The sequence below is a fragment of the Sturnira hondurensis genome, unplaced genomic scaffold, assembly GCF_014824575.4.
Source record: "Sturnira hondurensis isolate 20B ecotype Veracruz unplaced genomic scaffold, ASM1482457v3 Scaffold0001872, whole genome shotgun sequence".
NCBI lineage: Eukaryota > Metazoa > Chordata > Mammalia > Chiroptera > Phyllostomidae > Sturnira > Sturnira hondurensis.
Window position 1 is genome coordinate 30,025,158 of NW_028074503.1, and position 24,569 is coordinate 30,049,726.

A 24,569-nucleotide genomic window follows, 5' to 3' on the forward strand; every position below is an offset into this window, starting at 1 on the left:
TGCTGCTTAAAAAAAATGAGAGCGAGAGGGGGGAAAACTCCACTAAGTCCACAAGCTGGCATTGGAGGGGGGGACGGCGGTCATGTGGTCCTGGCCGCCCTACCCCCTGTCACAGTGCGGATGAGAGCTCTTTGCTCTTATCCAATCATGCCTGGAATGCCGCTTGCTACTTGGGTTATTTCTGCTATCTGTCGCTCTTGGTGCCGCAGTGCTAAAGGTTTGGCAGATGGGACGCTTTTCCTTGGAGCCTGCGTCTCCGGGTTTTGACTTCTGGCAGTGCCGGGCAGGCTGTCGCCGCTTGCCCTCTCCCTCCCTGCCCCCCTGGGCACCATGGCCCATCGGCTTCGGTTTCATTTTGGCTCTGGTCGCAGCAACACGGCCCCCGAGTCGGAGATCCTCAACCAGGAGAGAGAAGACGACTTTTTCATGGCATTCCACACCCTACCGCGGCGGGGTGGCCCTCACCTCTTCGCCCACCGCGCGGTGGAGGGTGGCAGCAGCCTGCCGGAGGCAGTGGGCGCGCTCAAGCGCAGCTCGTCCATGTTCATCCCGCAGCTTCTGAGCCCTGTGGATGCGCGGCCCACCCGGAGCTCGTCCGTGCAGATCTCGCTGCAACGCAAAGCCGCTGACGGCGCTCTGGATGTGTGCGGGCCGCCGGAGGGCCTGGACGGCGATAAGGGGTCAGTGTCTCTGGGCCGCTGCCCAGAGCCCCCCGAGCCCCAGACCCCCGAGAGCTCGCCTCCCAGGGCCACTAGGAGTGCAGGCTCCCTAGCCAACGGCACTTGTGGCTGCCGAATACGGGGCCCTGTCACTGCTGATGGCTGCGAAGAGGCCGAGCCTTTGGCTACCCAGGGACCCGAAGTTGGTGGGCTCCGGATCCAGCACCGAGCCTCCAGCGCCGACGTGCGCCAGGTGAGGCTGATGCCCTTCGGGGCCGACGGCCAGAGCAGCCCCTCGGCTCCAGAGCCCAGGCGATGGTCCCTGCAGCATGTTCCAGATGCTTCTGGAAGTTCTGGGAAGAGGTGCTTTGTCTTCCAACTGCAGCAGCCACCACCAGGCATGTCAGGTTTGGGCGGTGATTTCAACTTTGGGTTCACCGGCACGAAGGGGGACAGGTTGGTGCGGTACCCCCGTATCCGGCTGGAAAGGAGCACCTCATACCCCACGCAGCCCCGAGCAGAGCGCAGCAGTCCCACGGAGGAGCAGAGCCACCAGGGACACCCAGAGACACCACCTCGGGGCCGCAGGGTGGCCCCTGAAATCCACAGGACGAACTCGGTGGAAAGGACTCCGCAGGGCCAGGGCTGCACGTTTAAGATCAGGCAAGATCAAAACGCAGGGCCACAGCGTTTCAGAATTCTGGTGACTCGGGGACCAGAGGACTCTCTCCAGGCTCCCCAGGAGGGTAACCCCACCAGCCCTGCTTCCCCCGTGGCGGGGGGCCCGGTAAGTTAGCTTGCGCTTCCCCATGTGAGGGCGGGTGGGAAAGGAAAGAAAGCTCATTGTGCAGCGTAATTAAAATAAACTTCCTCCTACTGCCCTCGGGAGTTTCCCAGCTTCAGGCCAGTGTAACTGAATGGTTGGCAAAGTTGCGGGAGCATGTCCGGTGCCCCGGTGTTTGGTAGAGCCCATGCAACTAGTCCACATTTCAGAAAATATCTTTGCTTTAGGTCCTCAAAGTCAAACAACTCTGTCTGTTTTGAAAATCCGAACACTCTGCCTCATTTCCCCCCCCTTCTGAATAAAAGCATTTCAACATTTTATTGCTTTAAATTAATCTTCCAGTGCCTCAACACATCGCCGTTGGAAATGCATTTAAAAGCCGCCTGCACATATAGCCCCAGACCACACTTCCCTTTAAAAATAGTTCTAATGCAGGCGAGAAAGTATCGCCAGAATCTCGGGAGGAGTTTCTTAATCGAGGGTATGCAAAGTGTGACCAGTTCTTCCTAGTGGCCTTTTTGCTGTAAAGGGTCGGCCCTTGTTATCATTTATCTTCTTTTTTGTTTTTTCATCCCGTTAATCTCGAGCAAGAGTGGGGCGGTAAGCAATGCATTGCTGAAGCAGACTGGCTGGTGGGCCCAGGGGAAACTGGCTGGAGACTGGCTGCTGGTCAGATCGGGAGGCCTGCTGCTGCCCGTGTGAGAGTCCAAGCTGGGATGCTGTGTAGAGAGTAGTCAGTGCCCCGTCTCCAGCTGCAGAAACAGATGCCCTAGGGCAGATTTTGGCCCTGGTTGCTCCTGTGCTCCTGCTCGCTCCCTGTCATTGAAATGGAGCGCAGAAAGACAGCTGCAAACCCCACCAGGCAAACGATGACTCTGCAGCTTTCTCAGTTTATGGTGGGATGAAAACTTTCATCAGTGAACTTTGTGTTACTAGTAACCACTAGCCATTACGTGCTTTTATTAGAGAACAAATGCCTTTCAAAGAATTGGAATTTCCCCCCTGAATTTCATGTGATTACCGGTTTGAGGATGTGGTTATAAAATGCCTGGGGGACTTCGTGTGGGTTTTCATTGTGAATTGTAACGTTTCAAAGTGGTTGGTTGGTTGAGTATTACTGTACAATTGTATCATCTTTTAATTCACTGCTGTATGTCGAGAAATATTTTTGGCCACTCAGGTCATCTGTATCACTGTGCTATCATTGTTTTTCGCCACTGTGAAGGGGTTATAAGATACTAAATGCAAATATTATATTATTCTGGGTGTTAGGTATAACTATTTCTTCTACTTATTCCTTCCATGGCACTTTCCGTTTATTATCTCCAGCCCCTTTATTAGGAAATGTCAGAGTGCTTTGTCTTGGTCTGAACCAAGAGCATTTTTATAGTGACTCAGATTTCAATAGAATTTTGACATGATCAGAGCTTTTAACCTTCGCCCCCAGCCAGTGCCATCCTCACGGTTGTGGGCAGCACAGTTCCATGCAGGGCACGGGCCACTCCACACAGGGAAGTTGACAAACTGAAGGCCTTCCCTGAAGTTATAATAACTGTTCTGTTTTATTATGAAAATCTTAAACTATCTGTGCAGTGAGATATCAAGGACAAACGGATTTATATAATTAATTAGAGTCTCATTTGGCTTTAAGTTTCTAATGTAATTAGAAAATAAATAGAATGTACTAAACCTTACATATTACCTTACATACAAGGGCTGTTGAAACTTGCTTGCAGGGACTATTATAGTGGGAAACAAATTTATTCAAATTTAGAAATTTAAGTTCTGGAATAAAGGCCTCTTTTTGGAGAATAAATTCTTTTAGCACACAGTAGTTTTCTTTTTCACAGGTGTGTTTTTGTAGCCATACATGAATTTGTAAGTGGTCAGTGAGAAGTTGCTTTTCTTCTAAGCAAACACTTTTTCCTTTAAGAAGCAGAAACAAAGCTTTTCACGTACTAAAACCGTCCGTTCCATTCAACACTTTGTACGTGTTCCACATGGGCAGGGGCGTTCAGTGCCGGCAGCAGCTGCCACAGCCTTATTTATCTTGAGGGAAAACATTTCACTTGGGCGTCTGCAGTCTGGCTGCCACCGTGCTGTTTTGATGTTTCAGATATCTTCTGCTTTGGTCAGAAGAGCATATCATTATTAGCGTGCACGGGAAATTCACTGAAATTTACTGCAGTCTGGTGTGTCAGTGGTGTCAGAAATCTCGTTTGGGAAAACCACTCAGGATTCCTTTGAACGAAAGTGCTCGGATTGTGTAATTTACGCCTTAGATCTTACTGCAAGGTTAATTTGTTGAGTACTTTTCTCAGTCTGTGCCTCCCAAACATCCTGTCATGAATACATTTAAAATGCAACGTTACTCCAAAAAATGCTAACCAGCTAGATTCCTAGAAAAAAAGATGCACGGGAACAAACCCCTCGTGGTGACAGATTTCCCAGTCAGTCTGAAACCCCCAGTAAAGGGGAATCGGTTCTTACAGCCACCAGTTATAACATTTAAGAGGTCTGCAAATGTCTCAGTTCAACTCGTGGCATTGTTAATAGTCGGTGATTTTCCTAAAGTAGTTTTTGAGTTATTTGATCTGGTTGTGAGCTCCTAAAACCATGCTGGAGTTCCTCCAAGGAAGCCGGATCACTGTTGACCAGCGTTCGAGCCCCCCTTCACCACGGTCTCCCTCGCAGTAACTGGCAGACTCCCCGTGTTTCGTGAGCTTCAGGAACCACTTTTAATCCCATTAACGTTACTAGGTGTTTAAGGCCCAGTGTGTTCAGAACATCACACCAGGTATTGGAGAGCTTCACAGACTTATCTCGGTTTCTTGCTGCTGCAGAGTTTTTATGGAAAACAGAGGGAGGAAGGGCCCCGGGAGCGGGGCAGGGGGCAGAGCCTCCCGTTCCCACACCCGCCACGCACACGAACAGTGAAGGCAGTGCTCCTCTTTACTTCCTGGGCAGGCTCTCCGAACTTCTCCCCGCGCCTCTCGATGGACACACCCTTCACAGAAGTGGTGTAGTATCTTGTGATTAAACATTCATTTCACTGAACGCAAAGGAATATCCAAACTGCTTTTTTATTTGGGAGGAATTTTAGTTTGCCTCTCTTTTAGGAAAGGGTGGTTTTCCTGTACAGAAAAAAATTGACATCAATTGGTGTCCCTTTCTTGCCCTAAAAAGTAATTGTGTGACTATATGTCCAGAGCTCCCTTCATTGAAAAACACAGCCACCATGTCATGGATAAGGAGAAAACCTAGCATTCCTTTATTGACTCAGTGTCAAGATTGGATTCTGTCAAGTTTCCCCCCCACGCCTTGCATGGAGTAGTCATTTCTCTTACTGTGGTCGTGTGTGAGAATGTTCCCGTATTATGTACCAAAATTTCAACTGTTTTCAGGGATGTCTTGAAAAGCTTGGGCAGTGCGCAGGGGCTGACACTGATGTGTGTTTTCACACCCAGACACACGACTCGCAGCGAGAGCTCATGTTTCTGTAGCACCTCAGTGTTTGGGAAATGCCTTTGTTTATTTCATGTAGTCTATGTTCACTATCCGATCGCAGGAGCATCCTCTCGCTCGCCCTCCCAATGGCCATGTGACATCGAGGTCCTTTACTGTTTCAGTCCGTTGTGACAACTGGTATACTGGCATATCACTTCGTGTACCTGTCACGGAGTTTTAAGACTGTGCATTTCTTTGCACAATTAAAAAACCTGTGTGGCCAAAGAAAGCACCTGAATGCGTCCAGTGATGTGGCGTTTCTGCTGAAAGTTTTGGTGGCAGTAACTGTACCCCGTGCCTTGTAGCACTGGCCTGTGGGCAGGAGGAGGCACCTGTGGGGGTCTGCAGTGCTGGGCTCGGCAGTTCCCTGTTGAGTCCTGGGTGTGCTAGTGGCCCTCTCCAAGTGTGCTCCCTCATCGGTGAAAAGTGAGGGTGCACTCGTCCTGCTCACAGGTTTGTGGTGAGGGGTAAATGAAGCTGTCTGTATGGACGGGCCTGATCGGTGTTTCTCTGTGTGTATTCCTGCTTAACCACGTATCTAATGTGCAGCCCTTTCTCCGAGGAAGGTAACGCGTTTTCCTGGGAACACGCAGCGTTTGCTCAGCATGGCCTTAGACACGGGGCAGCGTGAATTTGAGGCATGCCCGGCAGCGTTTACTTTAATAACTAGCTGTGATGTCCCCTGCTGTCATATCATTGGTCCTGAGTGTGTGTCCCTTAGGTAATCGGCACCAAGGAACCCAAACATGCTTCTGTGGTGGTGTGGCTGCTGAACTTTGCATTGCAGAAAAGGGCCTTCACTGATATTGGCTGTATTGAGTTTCGAAACGTTGAAATGTTTAGCTGGTATTTCCCACATGGTTCAATTTGAGCACATCATTTTGCTGTAGTGTTTCCAGGGGTTCCATTTACTTTTACTCCTTATAGGCTGAGGTGTCAGCAATCCAATGTTACCCGTGCAAAATGTCCATACTGTGCGGTTTACACACGAGGGCAGGATTTGGGAAGAGGCTTTACTAGATACCTCCTTGGAGAGGATTTTCATAAATGCCCCAGCTGCTTCACTTGGCTAGGCCTGGAGGCACAATTCCTAGGCATTGAAATAAATCTGTAATTTTATAATACATGTTAATGTGTTATTGCTACATGAAAGTTCACGATACCAGAAGAAATTGACTCCATGTCAGAATTACCTTAGAATTTGATAAATGCTGGGTTTCTTTGTAGAAGGTCAGGTTTAAAGCTACTTGAGGCTGGTCTAAGTGGTAACCTGTTTGTGCAACTTGAAGTAACCAAGCAGATTTATCACTGCTGAGCTAGATCACTGCCCTGAATACATTGGCTGGCTATAAAACGCTTAATGATACTTTCAAGACATTTGCAGTGGTGAGGAAAAGGCGGGAAATTCATGGATGGTGTTGAAACGGTTAATACCACAGTATCTAGGTTTCCACTGTAAATGCCAAAAGAAGCCTGGGGAGCTCAAGCCAGAATTGGTAGGTATTCTACCAATATGTATTGCAAGAGAGTCTGTGATATTTTTCTTGTGGGCAAATGGAGATTACTGAACGATGTTCAGAAGTAATCTTGACTCAGCGTGCATCAGGACGTGTCGTGACCTCAGGGGGGTTTCCTTTCTCACTCTCTTGTTTATTATTCCGCTATGGCTTCCTTGGGCGACCCGGGATAGAGAGGAATATTAAACAATAAATAAATGAATGAGTGAGCGAAACAGGTGGCCTGGCATCCGGGGGCCTCAGAATACATCTCTGATGTCGGGCCGGGTTTGTGCCGTCCTGAAGTGACACTTTGGTGGTCGCCAGGCATCGCCACCTTTTAACAGGAAGTCGAGCTTTCAGGATGGAGGGTGGAGTAGATTGTATTTCAGGAACCCTGCTTGTTATATACCCTGGTTGTTTTAGAACCATGGACGGCTTTTGACACTGTTGAATAAAGTGCTTCGGGTGAAGGCAGAGGCCGTGAAAGGAAATAAAAGTATCATAAATCGAGTTGGAAAGGGCCCTGTTTCCTCCAGTTTGACTGATGTGGCTACACTTGGTGCTCAGATACTTTGTGGCAGTTCCTTTAAGTGCCTGCCCTGACTGCCTATTCTTCTGAAGCATTCTGTGTTTATTTTGGTCTTCAGTATTGTTCCATATACTACTGGGTAAGCAGAAAGTAAGGAAATCCCTCCTGGGAGGAAGGGATTAGTTTCCCCTAGGAAATGGGCCTTCCCAGGTCCTTGGAGTTTGCACCACCTTCACTTGTGGCTTAGTTTGTATAGATCAGGGTGAGTCCAGAGGCTGTCCCTTCCCCCACGTAATAACTTCGGGGAATACGCTTTCAGCCTATAATCTCTCATTAGGTTGCTTACCTCTTTCTGGGGGTCGGGGGGTACTGGGACAAGGTAGGGATCTTACCAGGCGTATTAAGTATTTGGTAATTCAAATGGTCGGATAGATTTATAGTTTCTCTTTTTTACTCTCTGTAGGTCAATCCGAACTGATAGACTTAGACACTATGTGGAATAACCCACATATGTCATAACTCTTCCATTTTCTTGAGAGACTTTTTTACAGCTTCGTAATAAACCATGCTTCTTGGGAATCTTTCTTTTTATTTATTTTTTCATATTCTCTTAAAATGTGTGTCTACGTATATCATTTTCGAAGGAGGGGGAAACACTGCTTTGGTTCAGATTTTTAAAACTGAGCTGACAAGAGAAGTGGAGGTGGAGCAGAAATAGTGGAAGGTACGTGAGCTCCTGCCAGAGGACCCAGTGCCTGTCCAAAGCAGGGAGTTTTCAGAACGACCAGCTCTCTGTAACTTTCCCAAGCAGTCTGTCCGCCTGAGCCGCACTCGGCCTGCTGCGTGACTCTGGGGTTCATTCGTGTTGTCTTTCTCATGGTGACAACACCTTTTGCTCAGTATCTGTTCTGTGTGTACCTATTGATGGTGTTTTTCCGCTTGAAAAGAAAAGTGATACTAAGTTTAATAGAATTTCAACATCTTGATGTTTTAATATTTAAATTGATGTAGTCTCTTTATGTGGTAGAAACTATGCTTTTAAAAAACCTTGAAACTATATTCTACTTATTAGCATGTGTTATTAAGATCCCAGATGGCACAGTACAGGACGAGGCAATGAACAGTTTTCTACAAGCACAGTGTGCCCTCCGGCCTGGCTGCTCCCTCCGCTGAAATTCTGTTAGCAAGAGAAGCCCCTGATTCTGCCATTGGCATTCTTCTCCCGCTAACGTGTGCAGGGGTCATTTTTATATTTTATATTTATAAACGTATAGAGCTGTGGGTTTCCATTGGAGCCAGGTAGGCCAATTCCTTTCTGTTTCAAGGTGAGGAAACTGAGAGAGCATTGTGCAGCTACAAAGAATATTCATTTTATCTCATAAGCGTGAAATAGTGATTTTTTGCGTGAAGCACTGTCCATCTCGACGTGGGACAGCTGAGATGAGACGTGCGTGGCGGAAGCATCGGTTCAGCATAGTGGGCACTTCAAACGCACTGACGCCCGGCGCAGGCAACAGGTGACTGGTTGCTTACACCCAGAGGGGGCAGCGTGGGTCTCGAGGGTCAGGAGTGCTGTCATGGAGTGGAAGGTTGGAAGCGCATCTGGAAAGATGACCAGGATTTGTCTCCATGGGTCAGGGGGAGGGGCCTTGTGTGGAAGACGGAAGGTAGTGGTGACGACCAGCGATGGGGTTGCGGTGTCTGCCCAGGGATGTCCTTGGTCGTAAACAGTGAGTTTGCAAAAATTGCTTTTTAATAAGAAACGCTATTGAAGAATTTTTAGTTACAGTTACTAGCGTGAAGAATTTCTCTCTCTTCCATCAAATGGGGAGTTGAATGAATTTCTTCCTTTCCTGCCTTCCACGGAGCTGGTCTGTGAGCATCCGCCCACACCTGGCCAGGGACAAAGAGATGCCAAGAAAATTCTGGCTATTGAGCAGGAGTGGCAGGAATTAAACAGTGCCTGTCGCCTTCACTGTGACACGGTATTGTAGGGTCGCCCCTCAAACACAGAGGAGTCAGCTTGCTTTCGTAGGGTTGGCTCTCTCAGCCCTTCCTCTGTGCTGTGGGGACTCTATCCTGAAGAACAGCTGAAGGCGTGGATATCTCAGCATTTCTTTGCATGTTTCTGTTTGAAATGACGTTACCTTAGAAAATCCTTGCTCTACATTATGATATTTGGAAATGTTACATTATTCACATATAGTACCTATGCTTTATAGGTTCATATACAATGTTTCACACCACAGAACAAGAAGAGGTAAAAAAATGAGTGTCAGATCTGGGAAGGATGATACATCTCTAACCTTGGAAGGAGGAAAGCAATAAACAAAGAAAAGATGGACAGATTTAGCCATATAGTATGAAATTTAAGAACCATGCAAAAAATTAACTCAGGAAAACAACAGGTGTTCTTCTTGGTGATTAATCCGATTTTTCCCCAGTATCTTCGACTCTGTTCACATTTTTGCTGAGAGATGTGCACCCGTGTTACAAAAGTTTTAGTAAGCACAGGAAAGGGCTCAGGTTCCCCTCTCTCCCGACTCTCTGACCTCTATCACGGGAAGTAAATAACTGTAGGTGAATCACGAAAAGGGATTAACAATAAAGACATAAACTCCCAACCCCCAAGTTGCATCACTTTGTACCTTTTACCTTATGAAAATGCTTCAGAACTATAATGCATGCAGTTGGGAGAATTTGTGGTCGAACGCAGTATATTCCAAGGGCTGGGGGGCAGTACCCATGGACTTGGCCTTAGAATGACTTTCCTCCATTTAAGTGTTTAAAAATCACAAAGCAGATTTTAGGTACGGCAATTCTTGTTTTGAAATATTAGAGTTAACCCAGAAGTTGTTACAAATCTAAGCAGAAGCCTTTACAAAGAGGTTTTTATTTTCTGCCTTTCAAGTAGGCTCACGCCCCAAGCCATTACAAAGAACAGATGGATAGAGAGAAGTTCCTTTAAGGTTACTGGCTACAGCTAAACCCCTTTGCGGCTTTGCGGTTAAGGCCCGGCATAAGCTGTTAGACCTTTTAGAAAAGGAATGCCCCCTTAATCTATATATTTGTCGCCCAGAATTTAGAATTAGAAATTTTCTTTTCAGCCAATATGTAAATCAAATAGGTGAATTGAGTTTTACTCTTTTTTTTTTGTTTGTTTATAAGAACTGTAGTTTCCCAAGGACATACTTCCTGAAGTTCCATAATTACGTAGTTTTAAAAGTTTTGGTTCTAATCGTTATAAGACAATTGTCAAGGAACAGAGCCTTCAGTCTCTAGGGGGACCACACTGAACAAGTAAGTGGTGTACTGTTTCTTGGTAGAAATCTAGTTTGCATCACACAGAGATTTTGAACTTGTGATGGATGCCTGGAATTTGGGGGGTTATAGGAACTCTCTCTGTTCCCAAGGAGTTGATCCTTTTCGTTGAGAAAGGAGGTATCACACCCAAAGGAAAGACAGGTATTGGTGTCACACGAGTGTGGCCTGTTTTCTTTGGTGTTTTTCTGCTCTGGGGGACCTTCTGGTCTCACACCACACCACTGAGGTCCCGTGGTGTGGATGTCTGTTTGGTCAGAGTTTGGAGAGGACCGATGCTGGGCTGAAGGAGATAGTGGTGTGTTTCTGACTCATGGAATCATAATATTTATTTATACTTTCCTAAAACCTCCTGGGTTTTTATAGCTGGAACTTTTTTTGCTGCCGGAACAAATGGGTGGAACTCCCCAGTACGGCTGCCTGGAGACCAATAAAAATCATTTGTGATGTTGCTACTGGAGGAGATGATCAACATTCGTTAAACGAATTTGTTAAGCACTTACTGTGCGCCAGACACCATTCTAGGTTCTGGGTGAATGGCAGTGAGCAAGCACCAAAAACCTCTGTCCTCAAGCACTGACCACTGGCAGTGGGGAAGCAGAGGAACAAGACAAGTGGGTCGAAATACTGCGTGTTAGACCACAGTGATGCGTGCCTGGAGAAGAGCAGGGAAGGCGGAAACGGAGCTCTGCCAGCGTGTAGGGTTCACACGGAGCTGCCCAGGAAGGCCTCCCTGAGACAGTTATGACAATCCGGCCCTGCCGACAGGCAGGAGCAGCCTGTTCCAGACGAAGGAAAGGACCCGTGCGGGGGGGCCCTGAGGTCCAGGTGTGCCGGAGAACGCCAAGAACAGCGGAGGGACACGTGGCCGAAATGGGCGCCCCGGGATGAGATGCGTAGACCTGGAAGGCAGAACAGTCGTGAGGGTGGGCAGGGCACGGAGGGCCATTGTGGGGACATGGGGGTGGAAGGCCTCCCGAGGGCTTTGAGCAGAGGAGGGCCAGGATCCCATTGTGTCTTCATGGACCACGCTGGCTCCTAGGCTGAGACTACGCAGCACGGGCGGGGCCCGTTGGAGTAGTGTGTGTCACCTGAGGGATGACCGGGCAGGACTTCGCTCTACGCTGCCGTCCCCCCCACAGACTTATTCTCCCCAACAGGAGGGTCAGTCTCGATTTTTCTCAGGAGGGCATCTAACCTTAGGATTGTGCTCAGGCTGTCACCTTAAGGACTGACACCGTCATTTTCATGTGGCAGTGCCTAGAAAAGGAGAAGCTTTTATTCCCTCAAGTGAGTGTTCTGATTCGAGATGCTTTCTGCTGCCTGTGTCGTGCCAGGATGTGGGTGGATTTATTTTTGCAGTTTTGCCAGCGAGTCTGCTTGTGAGTTGCAGATTGCGTTTATTATAAGGCATATTGTCCATTGATGAATAATGTGTGGGCTACAAAGCAGATACACAGCTTTAAAATAGCTCATTTATCCTGCAAGCCTCCCCCCAGTGAGAGGTGGGCCCTTCAGAAGTGGCGTCCAGGGGCGGGTGTTTTGCATCTGTTTTCCCCAAGTTCTGAGGCCACTGCTTTGTCCTCTGGTTCATCCTCTTTCTGTGATGGGCCGAGGAATTGAAGGAGATAGGCACAGCCTCAGGTCATGGAGACCTGAGGTAGGGAGAGAATTTGCGGGTCGCTGCTAAGGCAGTAAGTGCTCCTTAGTCTCAGCTGCCAAAAATGTCCCTTATATTGTGAGTTGAAATTCCAGATCCGCACTGAAGTCCTGCAAGGCATTGTAACGTGGCCACAGCAGGTTCATCCTTGTTTCTTTGAACTGACCAACTAAGGCTGGTGCAGAGGTTTGGAGTTTGGAGGAGTCCACGGAGTCCTCCTCGGAGAGTGGCAAGTTCCGGGCGAGGGAGCACTCCTGGGAACGTTCTCTCCGTCTCAGCCTTGAAAGGGTAATGGGCAGGGTACGGCTCAGGGTGGCTCAGAGCCGCCTCCCTGGCAGAGTCCAGCCCTGAAATCCGAGCCATCATTGCTCCCAGAAACCTCCCTGCAGATGGCTTTTCCTTTTGAGCAGGTTTCTTATTTTGCCTAATATGTTGCAATCTTCACTCAGCGGCCAGGTGGCATCTGCTGGAATGCTGGTGTGTGACGCCAAGCAAAACAGTTGCGGGAAGATTTGGCTGAAGTTTGGGGGAAAAGATGGGGAGGCAGGGAAGGGTGGGGAACCAGAGAGTGGGTCCTGTTAGAGGTCTGGGTGGGATTAAACAGTAGTTATCTATAGAATGAAGGTCTGAGTTTTAATGCCATTGCTTTACCACTCTCAGAAAAATCATCCTAGGCTCCTGAAAGTGTTTCCAAGCCCATTGAATGCCTCTGTCTCATTTCCCATCTAGCATGCAGAAGGGTGCTTGCATGGTTCCATACAGCGAGAAGAATGAAGTAGTGGTAACCTTCTGCCCAGGCAAGCCACACTGGTCATCAGCTTTTTTATTTTAATGCATTGCTATTTCTGCCTCTTACTCGGTTGACTTTTTTTTTTTTAAGATTATTTATTTATTTATTTATCTTTAGAGGCGAAGGAGAGAGGGAGAGAAACATCAATGTATGGTTGCCTTTTGTGTGTCTCCTGCTGGGAGTTGGCCTGCAGGGAACTGGACTACAACCCAGGCATGTGCCCTGACTGGGAATTGAACCGCGATCCTCTGGTTTGCAGGCCCTTGCTCAATCCACTGAGCTACACCAGCCAGGGCTCGGTTGACTTTTAATGGAATAGAATCTGCCAAGGGTAGTGCAGGCTGAATAAAGAGAAATCCACTGGTTCTGATTTTCCAGCTCACTAAAGGAACCCGAGGCCAGGAAGGACTGATTGATTGTGGGGGTGAGGGAGCATGGTGCCTAGGTGGCACCCAGAGGATCCTGCTGTGACAACCAGTTTAGGAAGTTAATGCTGATGACAACCTACATCTCGATTTGGTCAATAACCCTTACTGTCAGTACTGATTTAGTGTATTTATTCTCTACATTCTTCCCTCATCACGCCAAAGTACACATTTGGTTTGCCCTGTGGCTTTTGCTGGAGGTGGGGCTGCTTTCTGTGGCTTAGTGGTCCATGGAAGTAGATTTCCATACAAGTGAGTCTGCACAATGCCGATGCTTTTAGAACTACGGAGTTGTTCCAATTGAATATTTGAGGCGTGTATGGAAAAAAGCTTGTCTCCCAAAATAGCTTAGAAATGAAAGGAATGATTTTCTGCTCAGTTTCCAACTGCAGGGAGCACCTGAAAATGGGGTTCCGATTCTTGATGGCAAGACCAGTCTGTCCTCGTACGTCTTGTGCATAAATAGCATCTTTCTCCAGCTAAGTAAAGTATCTTCCTTCTGTGAATATTACCTGAGTGCATTTGTGTGGCTTTTGAAAACTCTGCAGCTTGAAAGTGTTGACCAGTTGTCAAATTACCGCACAAGACCTGGTAATAGGTGGTTCCTTCTTGAGAGTATTAAAAGCAAAGCAGTAAGAATGCAAAGGACGGAAAAGGTTACCTGAGCCAGCATCTCATGTTTTAAACAGGAAGGTGCAGTGGCTTGTTCAAGTGCGCACAGGAAGAGGTAGCAGAGCCCGGCTAACAAATGGCCGGACACCCAAAGCACTGCCTGTGCCAGCCCAGCCCAGGGGAGTAGGAAACTGCAGGCCGGCGTTCCTCCGTACACTGCAGGCTCACCTCCTTGTATTGTGTGCACTGTAACAACCGTGGTTCACAGATGCGTGGGGTTCCACACCCCCTGAATGGAAGGCAAGACCCGCCCCCACTCCTCCACTAAGCAAAAGGATGACAATTCCCTTCATTGCGATGGCCTGGAACCAACCCCGAAAGGTCTCCGTGGTGTGCCTGTGAGAGCTAGTCCTTGGCCACGTGGAGTCTTGTGCACAAGCTGCCCAAAGATAATTCTCACTCCTCTGTTGCTCTCTTTCCTGCCTTAGAAGCACAGCTCACACGTTATTTTTTGACTCCCTGTTATGTTAGCCAGGATTTGTATAATCTGGTCGTTCTTTATGTGAGTAAATGTTTATTAATGACACCGTCTAGGACTGATAGGGTATATAATGTCCTTTCCTTCATCATCATGGTTCTCAGGACACCTGTAACCTTTGAGACGTTGGCTGCACGCGTTTGACTTCTTATTCCTCTTGCTAATCCAGTGGCCACTTCTCGAGGCTCTCCACGGAGGAGCTGACCATCCTCTTGTACTTCGCTGCTTCTGGTCTGCTCAGGACTTGGACGGTGTTTGGGTGGACTTGTTAGGATTGTGTATAAAGTGAGAATACATAGGCTGAGAGTGAAGATTTGGACTGTTCTTTCTGGATAAAGCGTGTATGATCTTTACCCCTTTGCTTTTTATACTTTTCTTTGTCCTCCTGAAGCATGTCCGAAATCAGATAGATTATTATACAATTGAAGAATTCAGTGGGATAATATACACTGGCTGTTTAGCGTGCTTCCTGGCACATATTAGTGATTAATAAATGTTAGCTCTTTTATTATGGTTCCCTCTGAAGGAGAATGTATAAATTCTTCGCAGATGTCTAGGGATGGGATACACAGCCACCCTGCCAGCTGAATTTGTATTGGCAAACACATTTTTAGCTTCCCTTAATTTGTTATTGCTATCTGGGTTTTGTCCTTAGCCTTTTAGGGTTAATGAATTTTCTACTGTACCACATGGAAGAACCATGGGGGGAAAATCAATAAATAGTATTCTTAAAAAAGATTTTATGGTTCACTAGACTACCAGGTGTCAGCAACTTTTATTTTTAGGACTTTAAAAGCTTTGATGGTTTATTGTGTTTTATAAAGGCCAAACCAAGATCACTTTTTGAATTATCTTTTTTTTCCTTTCCCTGAATGTATTTCTGAAGAAGTTCTTTCTGTTTTTAATTAAACCCAAACAGAGTTTTATAATTCAAACGTTGCCCTTTAGATCTCTGTAAATTATGTAAACCAAATTATAAACAGAGATGTATGGTTGATTATACAGTAGATTAGTTAATCAACAGTGATGTAATTGCACATGTGAGTTCTGTATTTTGCTTGTTGAGTAGGATATAAAAACATAGGAATTGAGTGAATAGCTTCATTAATGACCATGTTCGCTTGATAATAATTATATTGAAATGACTATTTTTCTTTGTGTTTATTTTCTCCACTTCACACTTAATGTGCTTCTCTCTAATCTAATCTCTGAATTTCAGTTTTCTATTAATAACGTATGTGTAAAGAATTGGTTGCTAATTTCGGATGTGCTTAAAATGTGACTGTCAGCAAATTATAACTTTAAACCTGGACTGCAGTCTGTTGTACACTGGGCATCATCTCTGGTGTGGGAGATGAATTCCAAACTCATGAAAAATCTAAAAACTTCATTACTTCTGACTTTTTTTCGTGTATTAGAATTTTCCTTATACACTTTGAAAATACTTAAAATATTATGGAAGACCATGGAGAGTTTTTCTTCCCAGACTTTTTTTTAATTTGCCTGAAGATTCTTGCAATGTTAAATTTATTAGTGATTAGCGACTATAAAACAAATTTTTACTGATTACCTAGTAAATATAAAGAAATATTAATTCCTTGACCCCAGTCAGTAGGTATTAGCTATGAAATAAGCTTCAGGTCAATAGCAAAACTGGCAGGAAATTTGTATTTAATTCAGCCTCTCCCCCATTTAGTTAAAAGAATAAATTAAATCCAGAGAGGTCCTGTGATTTACCTGCTGTCACCACACGTGAGGTCAATAAGGACAAGTGACCCTTCTGAATTTCTTTTGCTTTGGAGTTCTGTTCTAGAGATGCAAGTATCAAATAAGAGACATGGCCATGCCCTTGGAGGGCTGTGTTCCAGCTACTGTAGGTAGTATGAGTAGTGGAGAGATACTAATATTTTGAGATGCGAATGTGTACATATTTTTGCAAGTATGCCAAAGGAAGTAAATGGGAAGCTGAGACCAAGAAAATAATAGGGAGGCCTGCTTGAAGAAGGGCGATCAGGACACACCCCTCTCAAGAGCTGACTGTAAGCAAAGGCCTCGTGTGTGAGAGGGAACCGTGTGAGCCGTGTGGGCGGAAGGGCCGTCCAGGCAGAGGGAGCTGTGCACTCGGTGGGGTGAGAAGGGCCGGATGTGTTGGCGGAACTGAAACTGTGAGGCTAGAGCTTGGTGAGTAGAGGGATTAGTGTCCACAATGACCTGAAAGATGTGCGGGTGCCCCTAGATTATTCACACCATAGAGTGTGTTCACCTAATTGTAACTAACATGGCGGCAGCTGAGTGGGTACACATCTTGGATTAACTCAGTGTCTCTGCAGCCTGGGAAAATGAAGGTAGGTGTCTTAAAAAGTAGAAGTCATCTGAATTTCTAAGAGGAAAAATAAAAGTTAGTGTTCAGTGTCACTTTTCAGATTTTGGAAGGGGTCTGCCCTCTCAGAAGTAGTAGGAAGGCACTTTCTGTTTCCTCTGCAGAGTCTGTGCCCTGCACTTTGCCTCCAATAGATAAGACAGAGATGGCGCCGGCAGGAGTGTGCGTGAGGCATGAAGGTTTCTGGACATATCTTTAGACTCCACCTTCAGAACATTGGGCGGAGAAGTTTAAGCTGTTTTTGTCTGGTTCTTGTTCATTTTCCAAGCACGACTCATTGTGTCCAGTAGGCACACACAGTGTGGTGGTTGACAACTGGGTATCGAGTTTAAGGCTTTGTGACCACACAACACGTTGGGCAAATTACTTTTCCTTCTGGTGAGCTGAAACTTGCAAGGTGCCTTCAACTTCAGACCCAAATGGGGCGCTCTGTGGCCTTCAGTGCAGTGTGCCGGTGCGGCCCTGCGGCCACAGTTAGAGTTTATATGGGCATAGGCGTCGTAGGGTAAGCACGAGAAGACAGTGGCAGATATTTTAACCCTCCCCACTGTGGGGTAGAATGTAGTTCCCTGCCCCTTGCATCGGGGCCGGCCGCCGAACGCCTTGGCAGTGATGCTGAGCTAGTTCTATACTTAGCCTTTAAGGATCCTGGCCTCTGCTTCCTGCCATGTAAAGAAGCTCAAGTTCACTGCACAGAGAGAAGCTCTAGCGGCCTGGCCAGGCCATCCAAAGCGCCAGACAGGTAAGTGAAACCATGGCCACTTAAGCCCCAGTCACCATCCGGTCATATCATTGTAGACCGCAGGCTGCCCAGCCAATCCACAGACTCCCAAAGACAGTCAATGGCTGCTATCATCTGAAGACCCCAAGCGTCCAAGTGGTTTGTTAGCAACAACCAGAAGAGGCAGATTAGATTCCGGGGGAATGTGAACTTTGCTCATTGTACCGAGCCGCTTGCTGTAGGTACGCCCGGCGGAGTGCAGGGTGGCGGAGTGCAGGGTGGCGGCGTGCCGGGACAGCTGCTGCGCAGGGGCGGGCGGACGGAGTAACGGCCCAGGGAGCCATGTGGCGTAGACAGCTGAGACACAACCGCAGCGGCCCGAACGAGTAGGAAGAGTGGGTATTTCGACTTGAAGGAAAAAGACCGGTCGTTTATGGGAATGTATCATATTCTCAGAAGTTGCAGAGAGAGACACATTCTTGGGCCAGGTCTGCACCAAGAGCCGGTTCTTTATTAAAATCTGGTTGCACAGGTGAGTCATGAAGGACTCCTTCCAAATAATAAAGGATCTTTAATATAAAATGATCGTCTTAGTTTTCTTCTCTCTCAAGTGCTAGTGAATTTCAGTTCCACTAATGTTCACTGATTGCGGCCTGTAGGCCTTTGTAGCCACGGCGTGGATCAAGTGTTTTTTCTCACTTTGCAGGTGGTCCATAAGTGGGATCAATGTAGTTTGCATAGTAATCTGATTCATGCTACATATGATTTAACTAAGGTTGCTCCAAAACAAAACCCATCACTGTGTTTAAAATCACAACAAATAGCGTCAGGCACAAATCATGCTTATATACATATTCCCGTGGAGTTTCTCCATCACGGAAATGGATGAGCCACTGACATGCAAAGCTCAGAACAAAAACACTTTGGTTTGACAGGCAAAGAATTTCCTGTTTCTTGAGTAACTGGTAGATACACAACTCAAGTGGTGGCTCCTGAGCCCGAAGGTGTGTGATACCCTCGGCAGTTAGGGTGCCCTGTCTTCTTCTGGGGGGAACCGCAGTCTGGCAGCTGTGACCCTAACCCTCCTCTTGCCGTGGTCTCGGTGACTTACCTCCATGTCCAGGGGGCTGCTGATGGCACCAACCTTCCTGTAGCTGCAGCCCCACCAACCTGGGGGCCACACCCTCACCAGTTGCCTGACCCCCAGAGAAGGATGGAATGGAGGAGGGCAGGAAAGGCTGAAGAGGCAGCCACGCAGCCCTGGCTGCACATTAGAACGCCCTGCGTGCGTCCAATGTCTGCTGCGACAGAGTCTCAGCGTGTCTGTCGTCTTTGGTGCTGTGTGGACGGGCGCCAGCAGGAACAACTGGTTGCTTCAAGTCTTTGGCCTCTGTTGACACTTTGTAATACTAATGTTTTGTTAAAGATTCTTTTCCAAGTCAATAGCAAGGGAAAAAAATGGATGCCAGCTTTGTGTTTAGGTTGTGTTTGCACTTTTTAAACTAGTCTGCGGGAACATAGTAGATAAAGCTCTCAATTCCGGGTTCTTTTTCTGCCACTGACAGGTTCTGTGACCCTTGGTCATTTAACTCCTCTGAATCCGTTTCCTTATTTGTAATGTGTCAGCATTTGCACCAGTATTTCCATAGGGAATAAATGAAATAGATTTGAATCCTACTGTGTCTCACAAATGTGGTTGTTTATTAACAATAATAAAATGCTGACAGAAAAAGTTAATACGTAGTCCTTTTTTCTCCATAAGGCAATTTGAGGAGGATTTTGGGCTTAAGCAATTGAGAAAGTCACATGGCGCAGTGAACAACGTCTCCAATTTGAACTGTGCCTTCGGCTGAGCCTGCGCATATTGGCATGTGTTCGGTGTCCATGGTTACGGTCTTGGAAACAGTGGTGCCAAGGCTTCTGGTCGAGGAGACCGTGTCCTGCTGCTGATCAAACATTTCTGTGCACAGAGACTTGGTTTCTTCCCAGGAGAGTGTTTGTTGGGTAGTGCCAGGCTCCAGGCTGGCGGTACCAGCCGTGCAGCCAGGTCGGTACCAGCCGTGCAGCCAGGTCAGGATGGGGATTTACGGCAGGTGGCAGGTCTCAGGAAGAGCGCTTGAGAGGGGAAGGAGAGGGATGGGGCTGTGGAAGGGGAAGCATGCTAGCCCGGGCTCATGTTGTCCTGGGGGTTCCAACCCAAATACTCTTACCAGGTGGGTGCCTCCTAGAAGGGGGTGGGTAGGGGGAGGAGGAAAAAGACCTGCTTTGGTGAAAATATAAAACAGCAAATTAGGCTGAGGGTGTTAATTCTCGAGTAATCCCCGAGGCATCAGAGAAAGGCAAGCTATAGCCTGAACATCGGTTGCTCAGTTTCTCCTCGGGGAGGTAGTGGCTCCGTGGTATATTCCAGGAAGTGTCAGACTTGCCAGGTTGGTTGGGGGGAGTGTGGTGGCTGTAAAAACAAATGTGGCTGTCCAAGCATCTTGTGATGTGGTAGGCCTTGACCTGTAACTGCGGCAGTCCCTCTCCAATAGGATGTCGCTTGGTGTGAACTGCTGGCCTGGTCACTGGTGGCATTTGCACTTTCGGCTCGTGTCCCAGTGGATATAAAGGGAGTCATTAGAACCGGGGGGTTTCAAACTTTGTTCCAAGGCTCCTTCTAAGGCTCTGCAGCCATTCACCTGAATTTTGTTTTTATTATTTTTAATCTTTATCAACCAGGAAGACAGGTTTCATGAATTTAAACACAAAATGTATAATGATGAAATACGAGTGACTGTGTTTTATTTTTGGAGATTCTACATATGCTGTTTGAAATACTTTGGCAGAGTCTGTTAGCTTAATTTTAAGTATTTCTAGGTTACTGTGATAACTTGTTGGATTGGCCTGGTAGGTCCCAACCTTCAGTTTTGGTAAGCACACCACGTGATCCCAAAGCAGGTACTCCACAGTCCACTTTGAGAAGCCGCTGTGTAAGAGATGTTGGGTGATGCCTCCTAAAAACCAACAACTCCAGAAATAATTTCTCCCTAGCATGGTTGTTTTCGGCTGCAATGTCATTGTTTGAGAAGCATCAAAAATGCCTTCTTTTTTTAGTGACAAAAAGAGCATTGAAGTGTGTTCATTATCCTGTCTCGCTCACATTCATAGCATTGAACCTCGGATGGGCTTGAGAAATTTAAAGAGGCTTTCGCTCTGGTGGGAACCTGTATATTTCCTACCTAATGGTGTCTAATGCAGTTTGTTCTCGAGTTTGGGAACAGTTCGGGTGTGGCCTCTCAGGGTGGCCAAAGCCATTTGAAGGTCATCAGCTTTGGAAGCACTTTACACTCTTTTTCTACATCCATCCAGTGACCAAGCCCTTCCCGTTCTTGCCTCTTGCCCAGGCCCCTCCCCTCTGGTCCCTCCACCAATGCCATGGCCAATTTCTCACCCAGGGCATAGTGTCCTCCCTGGCTAGTCTCCAAACCATGTCCAGCCTGGCTCCTGCAGTCCATTGTCCACACTGGACACAGAAGTGTGGTCTTCTGAGCTGCAGATCGTATCCATGCACATTCTGCTGACACCCCGAGGCGGTGGTCTGTTCCCACTACAATCAATGTTCTGGCATGTGAGGCCTGCTGGGTCCCTGGGCTCCCCCCCACAGACGCCCCCGGAGGCAGCAAACCTCTCCTCACCTTGATTCCCCTCTGTTGAGGGTGCCCCCTCCCTTTCTGTCCCTTGCAAACAGGTCTCTTTACTCCCTCACTCCTGCCTCCATCACAGCACCTCTGTGTTTGCAGGTCTGTTTTCTCGCAAACCAGGCTGAAAATGTTAAGTCTGAAGACACTGTCAGAGTGAAAAACTGTTCACACAGTGATTCTTTGACTTCTCTTACTTTACAGTTTTTTATTAGTTAAGGTGAAGGGAGTCCACGGTGACAGCCCCTGTTTTCAGCTTACAGTCTAGGGAGGGAGGCAGGTCCACCCAGAGGAAGATGCATGAATGGAAGCTACAGATTCTCTCAAGGGAGGAAGCCAGAAGGCTGAGAGGAAGGAGGTCCAAATGGGGCCTTGTAGAATGCTTGGGATTTCGACACACACAGGGGGCATTTCTAGCAAGAATGCTCAGAGAAGAGAAAACCTACTACCCAGCCCTACCAGGTCAAATAGGCCTGCGTTGGAAACTGGGTGCCCGGTTGAGCAGAGACGGCGTGGGATTGGAGAAGGAGAGTGAAGCAGCCGTGTAGGCGGTGATTCCCTCGGATGTCAGTAGGAATTTGGGGTTGGTGTGAGGGCCGGGGGAACCTCTGTGCCATTTGAGGACTGGGGTTTTGCATCGATTGGACAAGAATTTGCTCTGTGCTCTAAAATTGGGAGTCAGCAGGCTCTTCCTGTAAAGGGCAAGGCAGTGAACGTGTGAGGCCTCTGGAGTCTGTTCAGAACAGACCGCATTGTTCCCTGTCATGAAGTGCACAGGTTTTGAGTGGAGGGGAAGCCTTTGCATTTCTTGGTCTCTGCTGGAAGCCAGGCTAAGTGTTCTTGGCAGGTTCCGCCCCCTCCACCCCTGAGTGTGCTCTGCGCACAGGACTCCCACTCTGATTTAGAATCTGCAGTGTCCTGGCGGGGGGTGGGGGGGTCTGTGGGCGTGTTTCAAAGTAGTGTGCCTCTGTGTGCACATGCACCGTCCACCTGTTCTCATGTGTACCGGAGGGAGGACCAGTGGGCTGGCCTGGCTGGGAAAGCTTTCTCAGTAGGGGCTGTGGGGAGAGTGCCCGGAGAGAACAGAGAAGGGGCTCCAGGGTTAGCAGTTCGATTAGAAGAGACAAAGAAAGGCTCATGGGCATTGCAGAGTCAGGATGGGTGAGGAGACCGACTGGGGCAAGGGTTCAGGGGGTGTAAACAAGCGTAGGTCCATGGCGGTTGGTAAGTTGTACAGATGTGTCATTTGGACAGGCTGACTCCCTGGNCTGCAGTGTCCTGGCGGGGGGTGGGGGGGTCTGTGGGCGTGTTTCAAAGTAGTGTGCCTCTGTGTGCACATGCACCGTCCACCTGTTCTCATGTGTACCGGAGGGAGGACCAGTGGGCTGGCCTGGCTGGGAAAGCTTTCTCAGTAGGGGCTGCGGGGAGAGTGCCCGGAGAGAACAGAGAAGGGGCTCCAGGGTTAGCAGTTCGATTAGAAGAGACAAAGAAAGGCTCGTGGGCACTGCAGAGTCAGGATGGGTGAGGAGACCGACTGGGGCAAGGGTTCAGGGGGTGTAAACAAGTGTAGGTCCATGGCGGTTGGTAAGTTGTACAGATGTGTCATTTGGACAGGCTGACTCCCTGGAGCCTTTCCAACTGCGGCTGGCGTGTAACTGGGAAGGTACAGCGTCACAGCATGGGTAGAGGGGCCAGAAGGAAGTAGGAATGAGGGCTGGATCTGAGAACTCATCCTTTTCCATCACGCTAAATACATTATTCTTCTGGTATTCAACCACAACGAATATACATTCATTTTAGGAAAGTTCAAAAGTAAGGGAACCAGAATTGGCGCAGCCTCATTGCCCAGAAACAATCACCATGTAATTCCGCCTATTTGAGAGGCAGTTAAAAAACACACAGTGGAATTGGGTAAAAGAGCAATAAGAAAATGACTTACTTCATAATTAACTGCTCTTTCCTCTGATGTGACACTTTCCACACTTCGCTATAATTTTAGTCTAGTTTTGTTTTTTTAATCTGGAAGGCGTAGCCCGAAAGAAGCGACGAGGCTCCCAGAGGCCTGCGTTCAGCAGCGTCTCCACGCTAGCAGTGCAGGGTGTGGAAGCCTGTTGAGGGGATTTGGTCTCTGGTTCTGAGGCTCTGCCCGCTCCGCACTTTCCTCATGTTTTGCTCTCGGCTTCTACCTCCAGGTCCCCTTCTTCATATTGTAAGATCTCTTCTAGGTAATTGTTTGTCTCCCTAGCTCTGCATGCCTGCCCACAGTGTTAAAGTAAGCAGTGTTTCATAAACAAGGGGATAACAGTTGCCCCTCACCTTTGGAAAATTGTTCTGGAGAAAAAAATGTCTCCCCCACCTTAGTACACTGTAACCTTATCTATTGCAGCAATTTTAAAATTAAGAAGATCCAGAAATACACTGCCATATGTCCTAGTGATTTTATTTCTGGTAATATAGGAAAAGAAACCCAAAACACTTATTTGAAAGAATATATGCACCCCTTTGTTCACTGAAGCATTATTTAACTGTAGCAAAGATTTGGAAGCAGCCCTAGTGATGAGTGGATAAAAACACCATGGTCCGTATATGCAATGGAATACTACTTAGCAGTAAACAAGAAGGAAATCTCACCTTTTGCAACAGCATGAATGGACCTGGGAAGTATCATGCTGAGTGAAATAAACCAGTCAGAGAAAGGCAAATGCCACGTTTCACTCATGGAATCTAATGAACAAAATAAACTAACAAACAAGGTAGAAGCAGACTCAGAGAACAGATGACAGCCATCAGAAGTGGGGGCTGGGTGAAAAAGGTGAAAAGATGAAGTGAAAAAAAAATCCCCAAACCTCAACTCATAGACACAAACAGTATGGTGATGAGCAGAGGGGAGGGGGGAGGGGGAGTAGAAGAGGGTGAACGGGGATAAATGATGACAACGAGACACGACTTTGGGTGGTGAACACACAATGTTACATACAGATGGTGTGTAACTAGAATTGTACACCTCAAACCTGTATGATTTTATTAGCCAGTGTCACCCCAATAAGGTCAATAACATTTTATAAGAAGAAAGATAATGTTCAATCAAAAGGTAAAGTTGGTAGAAGTCCCTATTTTACAATTCTAGCAACATATCCAAGTGAGCAGTGCATAGTCTCTGCTTATTTTTCCCTCTGTTCTTTGTGTCTCTGAGAACAAGAAATGTCATCTAAGCTGGTGAAAATGCTCCTCGCCCTTGGCTGGTAAATCCAGTTCTGCCACCTCAGGAGGGACAGGGACTCTTTCCAAAAAAAGAGGATTGAGCTACTTCTCACAATCTTATGCCTCCCATTTATTCAATTATCTGATTTTTAAATGCCACTGAAATGTAAACTCACAAGAAATTTAAATGAACGTTAGCAATTAATTGCAAGTAAAACGCTTGCAAAATATTATATGCAATGATTGAAATTAAATAAAAGGTA

The 24,569-nt window shown here is 47.2% G+C and overlaps 1 protein-coding gene across 9 annotated transcripts in view; it reads left to right on the plus strand.

Moving 5' to 3' along the window:
• The window catches only part of NEDD4L (NEDD4 like E3 ubiquitin protein ligase), a 289,828-nt gene that overhangs the window by 166,934 nt on the left and 98,325 nt on the right, over positions 1 to 24,569 (plus strand). For 2 of the 9 annotated variants that reach the window (XM_037034949.1, XM_037034981.1), the window contains exon 1: positions 804 to 1,446. The exons of 4 other annotated variants lie outside the window; for them this stretch is intronic. In XM_037034949.1, the coding sequence (XP_036890844.1) occupies positions 922 to 1,446 (525 nt within the window). In that variant the 5' untranslated portion in view covers positions 804 to 921. Of the gene's footprint in view, positions 1 to 667; positions 1,447 to 24,569 lie in introns of those variants that run through there. 3 more of the 9 variants (XM_037034966.1, XM_037034973.1, XM_037034957.1) reach the window with 3 other exon arrangements.